This window comes from Ictidomys tridecemlineatus, chromosome 8 (assembly GCF_052094955.1).
Source record: "Ictidomys tridecemlineatus isolate mIctTri1 chromosome 8, mIctTri1.hap1, whole genome shotgun sequence".
NCBI classification, from domain to species: domain Eukaryota; kingdom Metazoa; phylum Chordata; class Mammalia; order Rodentia; family Sciuridae; genus Ictidomys; species Ictidomys tridecemlineatus.
The window spans coordinates 120,129,824-120,145,407 of NC_135484.1; the positions used below are offsets into that span (position 1 = coordinate 120,129,824).

Consider the following 15,584-nt stretch of genomic DNA (forward strand, 5'->3'; position numbering starts at 1 on the left):
AACACTGTCTTACTCTTTTCTTTTACTTTTTATTGATACATAATATTTTAATATTTGTACATCTTTATGTGGTACAGTGTGGTAATTTAATACATATAGATAATGTGTAATAATCATCTCAGGGTATTACCTAGTTTACTCTTGACAATTAGCTTATAAGCGCCCAAAACACTAAATACCCAAAATATAATGTTAGTTGCTCTACCAATTAGTGGGACCCAGGACATTATAACATGCAATTATTTAAATGTATGCTCATATGTTTATGAATAAATGCAATGTTTGACAAAAATTGAGCTCACCTGATAGCTTTCCACTATTTTTTCTAATACATGCTTCCAATGTACTGAGATCTCAGAAGATGATAAGACTTTTACACCTACTTCTGTGGGGGCTTCACTGGGAGCTGAAATTTGATGAGAACATTACATTTTAGATACTTACATAAAGAGATTTGAATAAAACTGTTTGCTATATGAATGAATTAGAACTATCACATTTGAAAAATAAATTAGTTTTACTATATCTTCCTTTATTTTTATTATGTTTATTATTACTATGTACACACATTTTCTTACACATGAATGATAATGTAGACATACAATTATTCATGTACTTTTACAAATTATAGAAAGCTTTGTGGATTTCCAGGATACCTTTGAACAAGAAATACATTAATTTGTTTTTATTTCACCCAACTGATATTTTTAAGAAGGCCTCCCTCCTTATGTAAATTAAAACTATATTTATCTATTCTACCTTACCAAAAGAACTTCAGTATTTACTATACAAATTATTCATTATAATGAGTTTTCTCCTACTTGTTATTCATAATTAACAATACATAGCAATATAATTAATAAAACTTTCTTCTTTTATGTTCAAGCTAAGAGTTAAAAAAAAAGAATGTATGATCTTTTGAAACAAGTTGTGACATCCACTGTTTCTTGGGCTCAGGAAAGCTTTTATATGTCTAATCTTACAACTGGGCATCAAGTCAAATATGTATCAAAAAGCCTCTGTTCAGGGACAAAAAGTAATTTACATCCATTATGAAATTTATACAAAGAAACCAGGGAAACATTTAAGCAGGGGTGATCAATTTTTATTGTCTTTCATTAAAAAGGCATAATCCTATTTAATGTTAAAAAATGTTCTACATATGAACACTGTTGCCTTTCCAAATCAAGGTAAACATGTAGCACTGTGATTGATTTCTTAGAAGTAGAAGATTAACAACTTATGCAAGTTTCAGCACATGCAAGTTTTATGGGACTCATGAAATATTTAGGAAAGAAATATAATTAAACACAAATGGCCATGACTCCATAGATGACAAGCATGGCCTTTTGCCTAGAAGCTTACTTTAGCATCAAATACAGCAGTAAAAAATGATATTGGATGAGAAGATAACTTGTAAAATACTTTTAACTTTCATTTTCTCCAGGAGATGTAGTCATGTTTTTCAAGTTATTAAAACTGAGTCAAGTTATCACATTTCTGCTGAATAAGTATAGGAATAGAGAATGTAAGATTTGTCATCAGGACTTTTCCATGGCTTGATTATAAACAAATTATTTCTGCTTTTTATTCTTTCAAGGTATTTAGCTGAGCTAAATGACTCATATGGCTGCCTTTCACATGTGCATTCTTGAATATATATTATATATATTTAGAGTGTGCAACATGATGTTATGAGATACTACATATACAATGGAATAACAGAATTGGTAAGATTATTTGAATATATATTACATTTTTAACAAATATGAAAGCTAATGAGTCTATGACTGAGGATCATATTAGAGAAGTTCAGTTGAATTCTAAGGGACATTTCTGTTTATTTTGAAGTAACAATAATGCAAATTGGATAAACCATTAGATGGAGCCTTTTTTCCTCTAAGAGAGTAGAAGAATACCTCACACAGTTCTAGTTTTCAAAATCTTCCACTTGAGTGTTTGCAAGGGGAAATTGTCTAAGGGTAAATGTGTTAGATCAGAAGTCAATAAAATCTCTATTTGCTTCATTAGTCATTAATTATTTACACAGTGCATATGAGTAAGAAGACATAATGTGGACATTTTATCACTTTTTAACAGGAATATAAATTTAAAAATCTTAGCAGCTTAAATAGGAAATCATAGGAAATAAGGTAACTATGTTAAAAACTGTATGTCATTTACCATAAAAGTCCTCTATAAGCATGATTAATTTAGTTTCTAGAAAAACAGAGAGCCAGTATCAATATTTTTTCCCTAAATGGCCTATAGGACAAAAATTTTCCTTTAAAAGAAAAAAATTTCAACTGATTTTCTGATTCCTCTTTTATATAATCATGTTTAGATACCCACTAATAAAATTTCAGCATGCTATTATAATTAAAAAGAAAGCTTTCTTGAATGCTGCAGTCACACAAATTTTGTGTTATAATTTTGAGCAATTTTATAAGCAATACATATGTTCTAGAGTCTTATGTAGTAGTATGCACAAAGATAAGTTCCAATCCAGTTTTGGAGAATTTTGACAACCACGTTATAATTAAGAGGCAAGGAACAGGAGTCTAGTCAACTACATTGGACATGATCTAAAGGATGAACAAAAGCATGAGTAACACTCTTGTCATTTATGTGGAGAGACTGGCATTTTATTTTGGCTCAAAATTTGTGAAAGGTGCAGTACTATAGAAGGATCTTCATAAGTAAGACCTGACAGAAAACAAACTGAATGCCAAAGAATTAGATTCCATCTGCCTCACCACATTGGCAAGGCCTCTGACCTACCATCTTGTGCTGAATTAATGACTGCTATGAGGCTGTAGGGTCCATCTCCTTTGTTGTTGAAGGCTTTCACTTTGACTTGAAACACAGTGGAAGGGCTCATGGTTTCATCTTTATGGACATATGGGCCAGTGTCTGGATTAGTAACTGTGACTTTTTTCCATTCTTCTCCATCAAATGGTTTAAATGCCACTATGTAACCAAAATTGTTACCATAGTGGTATTCTCTTGATAAAGGCTAAATAGAGGTTAAAATATTAAATAGGTTTTAGTGATAAAGTTAGCAGTGAGAAAAATCCTGTGAGAATAAATATTCACATAGAAGCATGCTTTCCCTTAAAATGTATTTGCTCATAAGTTAGTACTGGGGGAACATGCCAGAGAAAAATCATGCTCAACATGTGATGACCTCATTGACCAAGAGGCATCCTTGCTATTTCTCAAACATCCCAGGGGCTCCTGCCTTGGACCTTCCCATTTTCAATTTCTTCTGCCTGAGATGCAAATAGATTCCTCCCAAGCTTTCTTGAGCCTTCAAGAACACTGATTCTCAGGCCCTATCCTTAGAAACTTGATTTTGAATTTTAGGAGAATTTCTAATTCGAAATTTTTTCACAAAGCTCATTTTATTGGGAAGCAGATATCCACAGGGTTTACAAAAACCATGCCATATGGAAAAGAGTACAATGTCCTGATTTTTATATTTCCATTTTGAGACATTACATTGACAGTAAAACTCGGGAATAAATAATTGGAGACTCAGACAAGCAAAAGGCAGGGTTTTTTCTTTTTCTTTCTTTTTTTCTTTTCCTTTCTTTCATTGTTTCTTTTTTAAAAATCTTGATTAAAAATCTATTTAAGTGCCAAACATAATATGTGACTACAGAGGACAGAATAAAGTCATTTAAATATGCTCTTACTTAATAAATCAGTCTAATTCATGTAAAGACTAAAACCTGTCTTTTTTCTTGTGGTCCTCAAATCCTTTGGAGCCTAAATTGTGTTCCTCAACTATCTGCAGTACTTAAACATTAAAAATCTGGACCGTATAAATGAATTTATGGAGTGTTACCTGGATAAGTGCCAGATGCCTACTTCAGGTAATTCTGTGCTATCACAGTTTTCCCCACACCCTCCCAATTTCCCTCCCACCTCAAAAATCAACAAATACTATATCTGATATAGAAGTTCTCCTTTGGATAAAGAAAATGTAATAAACTGTTTGTATCACTCAGTAACAGTCCCCTGGATGACTTCTAAGACTCATCTATCATGATGGATTACACTAGTAAGAAACAATCTCCAATTTAAAAAAATGGATTTGGATAGAACGTCTGCAAATTGAATCTTTGGAGTTCAGATTGTCCAGAGAAAAAGTTATAAATTATAACTGGGTTACCAGACCACAATGAATTTAAAATATTTCTGGAATCAGAGAGTTGAATATTTAATCATCTAGGCTACTGCATCCCTTGGTGTTCAGGACCCTTTTTTTGCATAGGATCTGCCCACCTTAGCCTTTGCAAGCCAGAGAAAGAAAAAGAAGTAATTCACTCTTGTTTGTGGATTGAGAATTCTGCTTTGTTTTGAATTTATTTCAGAAAATAAAGTGTGTTTGCAGTTCAGTATAGAAGTACCCTATAATATGTTCAATTCAATCAATACTTACTGCCCATGTTATTGTCAGCTCTCTGTTGCTTCCACCTCCACCTCCCACATCTGAAGGAGCCACATTTGGTGCTGAAACAAACAAACAAACATATGAAACAACAAAAACAGAGACTATGTAATTTTTTTCTGATGATAGTGTTCTTATTTACCACAGAAAACATGATTTTTTTTTCTTTCATTAGGAAAAACAAGCTGCCTGCATGATCCCACTCAATTATAATAACAATGGCTCACAGTAGCTGTAATAATCTGTTTTACTGCCAAGATAAAATTTGACTCTGTGCCATAGGAAATGTGCCGGTTTCCTTCAGCAAAGGAGAATGAAGCAAACTGGCCTCATCCATCTTTTGTGTGATGTGTCCTTCCATTTAAAATGATATTTTAAGAATATATATATTCTATTGGAAAATATTTTAGAGCTCTCACTTGAAACCCTACAAATTTCCCACAACTTACTGTTTTGCCAGTTTTATACTTCATTCTACAAAATAAATATTAAGATTCCATACATTTATATTGACATTGGATAATGTTTCCCCAAATATGTGGATATAAGAAAAATGCAATAAATCTAATATTATCTCTTATGCTCTCATTTCCAATTCCTAAGTCTCTTTTGGAAGCTTGCCCCATCAGTGACTCCAATCCTTCTGTTCCGGAACCTCTTACATCATCTTTCAGTCTCAATCTCTGCTGGAGAGTTTTCTCACTGTGCAGTCTCTCCGCTCTGAAGAACTTTCTTGTAATGCTGCTTCCCTCTTAATCCCCAACCCATCACACCCTTTCCTGTCACTGAAGTGTGTGAAAGAACGAACACATGACTGTCTTTTGTATTCATTACATAATCACTTTTTAACAACCCTCAATCTGTTTCCACTTCTTCATATTCCTAAAATCCCTATTTCACAAAATTGATCTTAACTGCCAAGTCCAATGGGTTCCTTTTTTTGATTTTCTCATTCCTTGAAATCCCTTCAGGGTAGACACTGTATCTTGTTAGAAGTGTAGACATGGCCTCTAACTGGAGATGTGCAGATGAATGATGCTTTGTCTGTTTTGAGCATGCCCCAGCTACTGGCTGCCTAGGAAGAGGTCTGGGTTTCCATAAGCTGTGTACATTCCCCATGCAAATGTGTTGGCTCAGTGGGAGATATTATTCCCAAATTGGTTAATCCTTCCAAGAGATGAACTGTCATTTCTTCTCAATTCCCTTCCCAAGGTGACATGGTCATATCTTCCTCAGAATCGTCTTAGCAAGGTAACATTTACTGAAGTACAGAACCTAACAAATAATTATGATTAAAAAAGACAAGCCTCAAAACATCATGTTAGCTATGTAAGTTCTTAGATGAAATATGTAGATTTATTGCACAGAAACAAAATGCATGCTTTCCCTTATATTTATAAAACTATATGATGATTTCCTTTTCTCATGAAAAAAACCTGAGTGATTTCAATTCATTATTCAACTGTTACCACAGTGAATGTCAGAAGGTAAAATTCAGTGCACAGGGTTGTTAAAAGTGAAGTTGTTTGTAGCTCTTTAAAACACATATTGAAGACTAGGATATTAAAATAACTCTGGAAACACTTCTAACTCCATAACTCATGTTCTGAAGTTAAAATTCCACATGCTATAGAAAAACAAAAAAAGGTTATTGTCTAATAATCAATGAGTAAAGGTTTTTTTTGCAAATAATTGCAAAAATACCTCTAAAATAATAAACTATACCACAATTCGTTGAATCAAACACTGCGTTCCTTGGGACAAGTATATTAGTTAGGATGTTACATTATAATTTATAATGTAACTAATGCATTTCATTATAATCATTTTTAACCTTATGATAAGAACAGAGCGAAAGATAGAGTGTGTTTACATTGCCACTTTATGTTTAAGTGCTTTTTAACATGCTTCAAACAAATAATTCAGAATTGATTTGCTCCTCAAATATTGCCTGTTGGGCTCATGTTGCTGAAAACAAGACAATGAAGAAAAGCACAGAAGTAAAAGTAATAAAAAGTAGCTTTGTTTTGATATCTTACTTAGATTATTGACTTAATTTCCCCCATGTTGCCTTAAATATTCACCAGTAGCCTTAGCAGATTTGGGGAATTTTTCACAGATGCAGTTAGCACATAGCCTACCCATCTAACTTGAATCTTAGAACAGAGCAGTTAGATGCTGTTTTGTTTTGTTTTCCTCCTGTTGGCCCTGGTAACACAGGAGGACCTGGCCACATGGTGATTTTTTTAGGCAAGTAAATCACCATAAGCACAAGGAAGTCTGTTTAGCTCCAGGCTTCAGCACACTGAACAGAAAACAAACTGGACATTCTTTAAATAATAAATCATTAAAACAAATTTAAGCTAATATTTTAAAAAATGCTAAAATATTAATAATGAATAAGCAATACTTATAATTTTACTATGAAAGGTAAAAACAGTGGGATATTTTAACACATTCTTTTGCCATCATTTCAGTCTAACTGCGATTCCCTTGAGGTTTTTTATAAGAGTGCCTCTGTATTACAGTCACAGGTTTAGAAAACTTAAAAAAGAAAATCAAGTTATTGCCATGATTATCTTTCCTATGAAAAGAAGCTAATACTGCCAATCTCCCTTTTATATTTCAATATAAAACAATTTGTATATAAACATCACTTAAACAATTTGTATATAAATATCACTTTGGGCTTTGATGTTTTATGTAACAGTGTTGAAACTGGCTTGTAACAAAACCAAAATTATGAAAATAGAATATATAAAGATTGGATCTTGACTCAGAATATATTAACTACTTATTTGTTGCTAATTATTTCCTTGACTTGAAAAGTCACTTTTAGACAAAAAATTTAAACATGAATGTAAATTTTCAGCTTAAGTTGCATCAAAAGTTCAATATGATTTAAAGCAAATATCTTAGTAAGAGATTTTAAATGGTTCCATAAGTATTATTCTAAGAGATTACAATTTAACACCTAGTTTTATTCTATTTTTATGTCTTTATGTTTAAGCACTTAAATATATAATTCTGAAAAACTCTTTTTTCTATTTTTTTACATTTTTAAATCTTTTATTGATTTTATTTTTTTAAATACACAACAGCAGTGGAATGCATTACAATTCTTATTACCTATATAGAGCACAATTTTTTGTATCTCTATATATAAGGTATGTTCACACCAATTTATGCCTTTATACATGTACTTTGTTTGTTTTTTTTGCATTACAATTCTTAATACACATATACACCACAATTTTTCATATCTCTGTTTGTATATAAAGTATGTTGACATCCAGTTCAAGTCTTCATACATGTACTTTGTATAATGATGTCCTTCACATTCCACCATCTTTGCTAATCCCCTGCCCCCTCTTTTTTCCTCCCACCCCTCTTCCATATCTAGTGAAAAATAAAATGAAACAAATTGTAAAATATTTGGATATTCAAATAGAAGTAGTTCTTTGTAACTCATGAGATCCTACATTGATGGCGGAGCAGATTGCTAGCAGTTCTAATGCACCTACTATATTAAATTGATATTCTTCTATTATAGATAAAAATAAAGAAATTTCAAGATAGCTCTCAAAAATATTAATGTTTCAGCATCTTATCAGGCAGAGATCGGAGGTTTGTTTGTTATTATAGGCTTTGTTTTCAAATAGGAAATTATAACAGGAGAGTAGAGTAAGTATATTAATTGCTCAATGCAATGATCCTATAAGAAAAGTCAGTTGTAGATAGTGGTTAGATAGGCAAAAAAGAATGCTATAAATTGAAATAATTATATGCAGAATAAAATTCATAAGTAAAATCCAAACCAGTAATGGATTATTTCTTTAAATAAAGTAAAATATTTGTTACTTTCTAGTTTACCTTTCTGTGTGTATGAAAACCAAAATCATCTAATACAGATGTTAAGCTTGTTTTCAAACAAAACAAAATGTATTTGGTAGTAGATATTTCTAAATCATAATATGTAAATCCCACTGTTGCTTTGATCACACCTTCCTTTCACCATCTGCTATTAATGACTGGTAGTTAGTACTGCCAGCTTATCCTCCTTATTTCTCCCTTTTTTCTTCTAAAAATAATTTTTAGTAACTATGGACAATATGCTGTGTTAAGCACTAAAGATAACAATATAAATACAATTTGCTTCAAGTCCCGAAGATGTTCTTTATGATGGTAGAGGTTAAGTGCACACTACTAGTTTTAATTCATTGTGTTAATTGTCCAAAATTTATAAAAGTGCTGAATGAATAAAATGATCCGTGTTTAACAACAGACTTATCTACAACTTTTGAATTATTTTTACTTATCTCACCTAATTGGACACTCACACAACACTTTTAAGTACAAAAAAAGGCAAATGAATCCCAAAGAAGCTAATTGTCCAGGTTATACTACTCACAAGTAGAGAAGCTGCCAACTTTAATTTGGGTCTCCTGATGGCTTAAAAATCAATCTATATTCTTTGATTCTTTTAAAATGATTTATCTACTTAATTATTAATGACAACTTACTTTCACATAGTAGTTTCTTACTAGCTATAAAATATGTTCTTAGTGGCATTCCTGTCTTTTATTAAATAAGGAAAAAAAGAAAAAAAACAACAGAAAGAAAAAAAGAAATGGAAAAAGCTAAATGAAAGATATACTAGCTTTGTTGGACATGAAATTCAGACTTAATACAAAACATGAAAGTGTTTATTCTGGTTTTGTTATTTTTCCTCTTTTCCTCTTCAAACTGGCTTGAACTGGCAAATAAACACAAAGCTGTCAAAATAAACCTGATTGCACCATTTGAGGCTATCAATTCACCAACTGCACCTGCAGAGCTATTAGCTGTGGGAATATGTCTTACAATGACTCATTATTTCAAAGGATGTTTTTGTTATCTCTTTCTTACAGTCAAAATTAAAAGGGCTAAAATGAATTACAAACATGCCTTCTAATTCTTCATTTGGGAGCATCCATTTTATAATACACTTGTCTGAATCCAAAGAATACACTCAACTGTGCTCTGAGATCTTGACATTAAGTAATTGGACAGAGCAGGGCATGTGCAGCATTGGATAATGTCACCTCTCTTCAGTCAGCATAATGAGGCATAGATCAACTTTTCCATCAAATGGAAACTAGCCTTTATCCCACATAACATATGCTGGCATCTCTTAGAGTCGTTATAATTGCACATGACAAGACAAATATCTCTCATTTAGAAAGTCTTTTTACTTTTTTGTAAGAAAGAAAAATGTAAATGTCCAATTATATCTATATTCATTTTTAATAAAGTAGATGAAAGGAAAAACAAAAAAGAGAAATTCTGTTGAATTTTATTTTGTGAATACATAAAATCATTCTTTTAAGATGATAAAAAATTCTATGAAATAATATGATCTGTTATGCTTTTAAAAATGGAAATATGTTACCAAGTGAGGTGATTAATTACAAAGTAGACAGGAGACCATATTTTTATAAGCATATTAAATTTTAAAATTAACATTAATAGCATAATAAATATGTATTGAGCAAATATTATGTACCACAATGCTGCTATCCTGTGTTTTTAAATCGTAAAAGTAATCCCATAAGACAATTGATTCCCATATAAAGATGAGACTGTGTGGCTCCAAGAGATTAAGTAATGTGTTCCAGATCCTAGAGCTTCTAAATGATGATGCTATGATTCCATAGAGGATCAATGGCTTGGAACTTCAGTACTGTGCACTGTCTTCAGATAGAATTTAGGAGCAAAACATTTAGAATTTGGAAGAATTGGATTCGAATTCCAACTCTGCCTCCCATTAGCTGGGTACAATCTTCCTCATGTCAGACCAGGAATAATCATAATTTTGTAAAGCTGTCATGAAAATTAAGAGAAGCAATATAAGCAGAGACTGGATAGGATGGTGTAAGTCTGTAATCCCAGCAGCTGAGAAGGCTGAGGCAGGAAGATCCCGAGTTCAAAGCCAGCCTCAGCAAAAAGTGAGGAACTAAGCCACTTAGTAAGACCCTGTCTCTAAATAAAATACAAAATAAGGCTGGGGATGTGGCTCAGTGGTTGAGTGCCCCTGAGTTCAATCAGCATACCAAAAAAACAAAAGAACAAAAATATATATATATATTTAAGAAGAGAGTGAAGCATTATGTCTGACAACCTATGTCCCATATGTGAATGGTGGCAACCAAAAAGTTGACTAATCAAAATTCCTAAAGCATTTTCTGATGATAGATTAATAAATGTGTTATAGGTTACAGGATTTAGTTTTTCACAATGTAAATGAATCATCCCCTGTGACTACAGGGCTTCACCTTGTTCTGAGATTAAGACCTTTATCATTTCATAGTTGTGTTTGCTCTTCTGCCTATGATGTCATTTAAAATAATTTATTTTCTAAGCACACTAGAGAGAAAGTTAAATCCTTAATAAAATACCATTTGAGTAAAAATAAGGTAAGAGATGATGCCAAAAATAAGTTGGTTGCCACAATTTGGGGTTTGATATTACTTTGAAACATTTTTTCCCCTAGAATTTAAGAAGAAGAAAACATTGAAGTAGAAAATTCTTCATAGGAACATACCACTAGTATTAAGCAAGGGACTTCTAGGCATTATATTAAATACAAACTATATTCATAGACCCAGATATGAAACAATTAAATTGAATCTGAGACATTGGTATTTTTATTGTTGCTCTTAAAAACATTTAATTTCATTACTTCTACTTGGGAATTTAAAAATAAGCCTAAGACAAATCCTATGGAAATCATGTCCAGATGATGAACTTATGTAACAAATCCTTCTCTGAGAAAAATATTAAAGTTATTGTTTTTAATAAAATTTGTAAAAAGAGGGAGGTCTACTTCTATTCTCAGTGCCAAAGGAAAGCATCCTCCTGTCTGTGAACCATTTTTACTTCAAGAAACAGTGTCCAGATAAGACTTGGTTTATATGACATTAATCAAGAGATTGCAGAAAATTAATAAAATTCAATGAGATTTTTGTTTAAAAAGGTTTGTATTTGAGGTAGGTATGTTACAGTGTTGTAACTGAAATGCTTGCTTAGACCAATTTAATCATTCTGTATTTTTCTCCAACTTTATTTTGAAAATGAAAATGCTTGTTAAATCAGATCAAGTGCATGATCTCTCAGTGTAAAATTATGTGGTCAAAACCACTGGTCCAGTCATGCCCCATTTTCCTTTCTTTGTATTTTTCAAGAAAGAACAACTGTGTTCAGCCTGCCAAACAGTAGCCTCCATTGCAAACATAGGTGACTCTAGGGAATAATAATAATAAAAATAAACACAGAGGTGCTGGCTCTGTACAACTGTGCTTCAGACAGCTTTGACTTAGATGACTTCCATATCCTAAGGGATTTCTATGAGGTAGAGAAGAGGGAACACTTCTTGTTTCCTAGGTGAACACACTAAAACAAATAAATAAAAATAATACTTAGGACATCTCTAACATCTTAGTTAAGGATTAAATAAATTCAAACTTCTAATGCAATTCTAATACAGCTTCACATAAGCAAATAAATTTTTAGGATCCTGCTTGAGATATTGCTTTTATCAGAAAAGCTCAATATATCAGTCGAATCAGACAGATCTGAATTTGAATTCTGAATTGCACAAGTAGGTGTATTAACTTAGGCAAACTACCCAGTGTCCCCGAGTCTACTGCTTATTAACAATCATAAGGACTGTTCTCCTATATGGAAATATTATCATGAGGTTAAATGAAATTTAGGTGAAAATACTCCCCACAGACCATATATCTTAATCCTATTTTCTTCACTTAAGGGTCATCGTTTTCATCAGATAAATTTGATGAAATTATATAAAACTGTGAGAGACAGCTTATTGATGGTTATCTCTGGGAATCAGTTTGTTTTAAAAACTAAAGACATTAAAATAGAAGTTCAGAAATTATACCATGTAACTGAGGTAGCCAGAAACATGAATAAGTGGTATTAAGAGAGCACAGCAGGATTATATGATTATATTCTAGTCTGTTATCTGCTTAAAATCTTTTCCCCAACAGCACACCTGTAATCCCAGAGACTCGGGAAGCTGAGGCAGGAGGCTCTTGAGTTCAAAACCAGCCTCAGCAAAAGCAAGGCGCTAAGCAACTCAGTGAGATCTTGTCTCTAAATAAAATACAAAATTGGACTAGGGATGTGGCTCAGTGGTCAAATGTCCTCTAGTTGATCCGTGGTACCCACTCCCCCTTAAAAACCCCAACTTTTTCCCAAAATAAAGTGCTGAAGTTTAGCAGAGTATAGTCAAAATAAAAATAAAGGAACTCAGAGAGCTTACAAAAACAAAATCCTTTTGATATACAGGAATGATAAATGAAGAGCTATCATTAGAATCAAAATTACAGTTTGCTTAGAAATTCAGGGTGTGGGGAGAAGGGAGGGGGCGTGCGGGTAAGAAAGATGGTGGAATGGGATGAACATCATTACCCTAAATACATGTATGAAAACAAGAATGGTGTTACTCTGCTTTGTGTACAACCAGAGACAATGAAAAATTGTGCTCAATATGTGTACTATGAATTGAAATGCATTCTGCTGTCATGTATAACAAATTTGAAGAAAGAAAGAAGTTATTTAATTAATTAATTCAGGGGGAAAGGGGAAAAGAGTGCTTCTTTCAGTAAAAGCTACTTAAATGGAGTTGGTAATTAGCATAAAAATGCCAACCTGAATTTGAAGAACAGCCAAAGTTGAACTATGATAAAAGAGAACTTGAGTTATACCTAATGTTAAAAGAACACATCCTGGCTATGTCTTGGCGATGCTATGACTCCCCACGTGGCACTGATCTGAGAAGTCCTCAGTAAATTCTCTCCATGCCCTGCTCTCCCTCTGCCCTCCGCCCACACCCTCCATCTGCAAGGACATTCAATTATAAATGCCTCAGAAGTGAAAAAAAAAATCACTAACCTTCTAAATTAAATCCTGGAACCTGTTTAATCCAGAATCTGCCTGGTTAAAATTCAGAATGTACATTACAGTCTATCTTCTAAATGCCAACTTCATTTACATAGTGTCTGGTAGACTGTGCAGTGGTTTCCATTTACTTCTTTCCTAAATTAATTATGCAACAATATTCAAAACTTAATATTTCCTGTTTTTGAGTTTTGGCCGGCCACCTTGATATAAAATACACACATGTGTGAAATACATACACACATACATGTTTTGATGAATCTCTTACCTTAGAGCATTATTTATTTCCAAATACTTTCCTCTACTTATTAGACTGAGATCACATTTATAAACATTTTGGAATTTAGTTTCTTGTACATACCTGCGCCATCTGTTTTAATCCTGTTCGATGGTAAACTGGGCTCTCCTATACCCAACGTGTTAGTAGCTACCACTCGAAATTCATACTCCATCCATGGGATTAGGTCCACTGCTCTTGCTGCCTCCATATTTCCTTCAATAATTGGGGGATCTAAATAAAATAAATATTGAATGGAGATTATTAGTTGCCTAAATTGTTATTTTTATCACTCTTCATTTTCATTTCATTTTCTTGAAGAGAATGTACATATTATGTGGAATTAAAATAAAAATGATAACTAGAAATGTGAAGTTCAAGTAAGAGAAGAAGTTATTATAAATAATGAACTAGAAAGAGACATGCAACATAAGAAGTTTGAGGTAGGGCACCGAATTCTGTATTTCTCAGGAATGCTCAGGTCATGCTGATGCTGCTGGTCCAGGAACTATAGCTTGAGGAACAAGAAGCAGTGTTCTTGAGGTGAAACCTAGAAAGATTTCCAGAGGCAAAGGTAAAACTAGCACAAAAAGTTTATGCACTGCCACAGGTGTAGTCTACACATAGCAAAAGATTTATTAATAGGGTAAAAAAGGATAATGATTATGACCTTTTTTTTGTTGGTGTTACAGTTGTGTACTTAGATCATCTGAGGCAGTGATAATAAATATTATACTAGTAAAGTACTCAGAATTCATGTTACTAAATACTAATAGGCAATTATAAATTATGAGTAGGATATGACCTTAGCTTGCTTATTTAATTGAAATATGATAAGATATACAACCAAGATAGGTTCATGCCTTACTTTAAGCTCTCTGAAAATATTTCTACAGGATTTTTATAATTAACTTACACATACATATGCATACAAATGCATATACACTACTGTGGTGAGCCGTTCCTGCGGACTGTGGTCGCCATTACATGATGGCGCTGGCTCCGTTGTGGTCTGTGAAGGACAACTCCATATCAAAGAGAGTTGGCATGTTCCCAGCTCCTTATCAGAGAAAGTTGGCGTGTCATTTTCTAGCACCCTGTGAGAAGGGTACACGTGGCAGCTTTGCATTGGGGTTCGAGGTGCTTTATTAAGGCTGGGAGGGGCATCCAATTATTATTCCGAGGTAGTAGTAGAAGAATTATTAGAAGAATATCAAGGGCCTGAATAAACTGCTGAAAGAAGATTCCTGAGTCGCGTCTTCCTTGCGGGCAAGGGGGGTCGCGACACACTACCTCTTTGGAAATTTTTTTTCTTTTGGCTTGTCTTGTGACTCATTATGTTAATATTTAGGGAATTTTCAGCCTGCAATGCAAACTATGAATATGCAGCTTCTTAAGATGTTGTACCCATTACCATAATAAATGCAAAGCATCTTGGTGTTCAGTTTTACTTTTAGAAAAATTCTTCTATAGCTCAGACTGTTTCATTTCTCACTCTGCTGCAAGTTTTGCTATTTATTCTCTTATTTCATTATACATTTGTTCTATAGACTTGACATGATTTTTTAAAGAATTTTTAAATAACTTTCTTTTATTTATTTATTTTTAATGTGGTGCTGAGGATTGCCAGTGCCTCACACATGCTAGGTGAGTGCTCTACCACTGAGCCACAACCCCAGCCCATAGACTTGACATAAATTTTTGATATTCTGATTAAATATGTGGCTGTCCCTCTTGTTTTTGTTCTGCTTCTTTATTTCCTATCTATTCCACTCTTCCCTTGCATAACATCAGAATCTGTTTGTTTTATTTGATATACTTAGGCACTTTCTTTTTAGGTAATTAGAAGAGGAAAAGTGAAATTCTGGATTGCAAAGGGCCCTTCATGGA

The 15,584-nt window shown here is 33.0% G+C and overlaps 1 protein-coding gene across 1 annotated transcript in view; it reads right to left on the reverse strand.

Moving 5' to 3' along the window:
- Positions 1-13,923, reverse strand: part of LOC144366277 (contactin-1-like) — a 60,466-nt gene extending 46,543 nt beyond the window's left edge. Inside the window, exons 1-4 of the mRNA XM_078020313.1 lie at positions 13,779-13,923; positions 4,448-4,518; positions 2,782-3,016; positions 303-406 (exon numbers count right to left, since the gene is read on the reverse strand). Coding sequence (XP_077876439.1) covers positions 303-406; positions 2,782-3,016; positions 4,448-4,518; positions 13,779-13,905 — 537 coding nt within the window. The 5' untranslated portion in view covers positions 13,906-13,923. The remainder of the gene's footprint in view (positions 1-302; positions 407-2,781; positions 3,017-4,447; positions 4,519-13,778) is intronic.
- Positions 13,924-15,584: the final 1,661 nt, after the last annotated feature.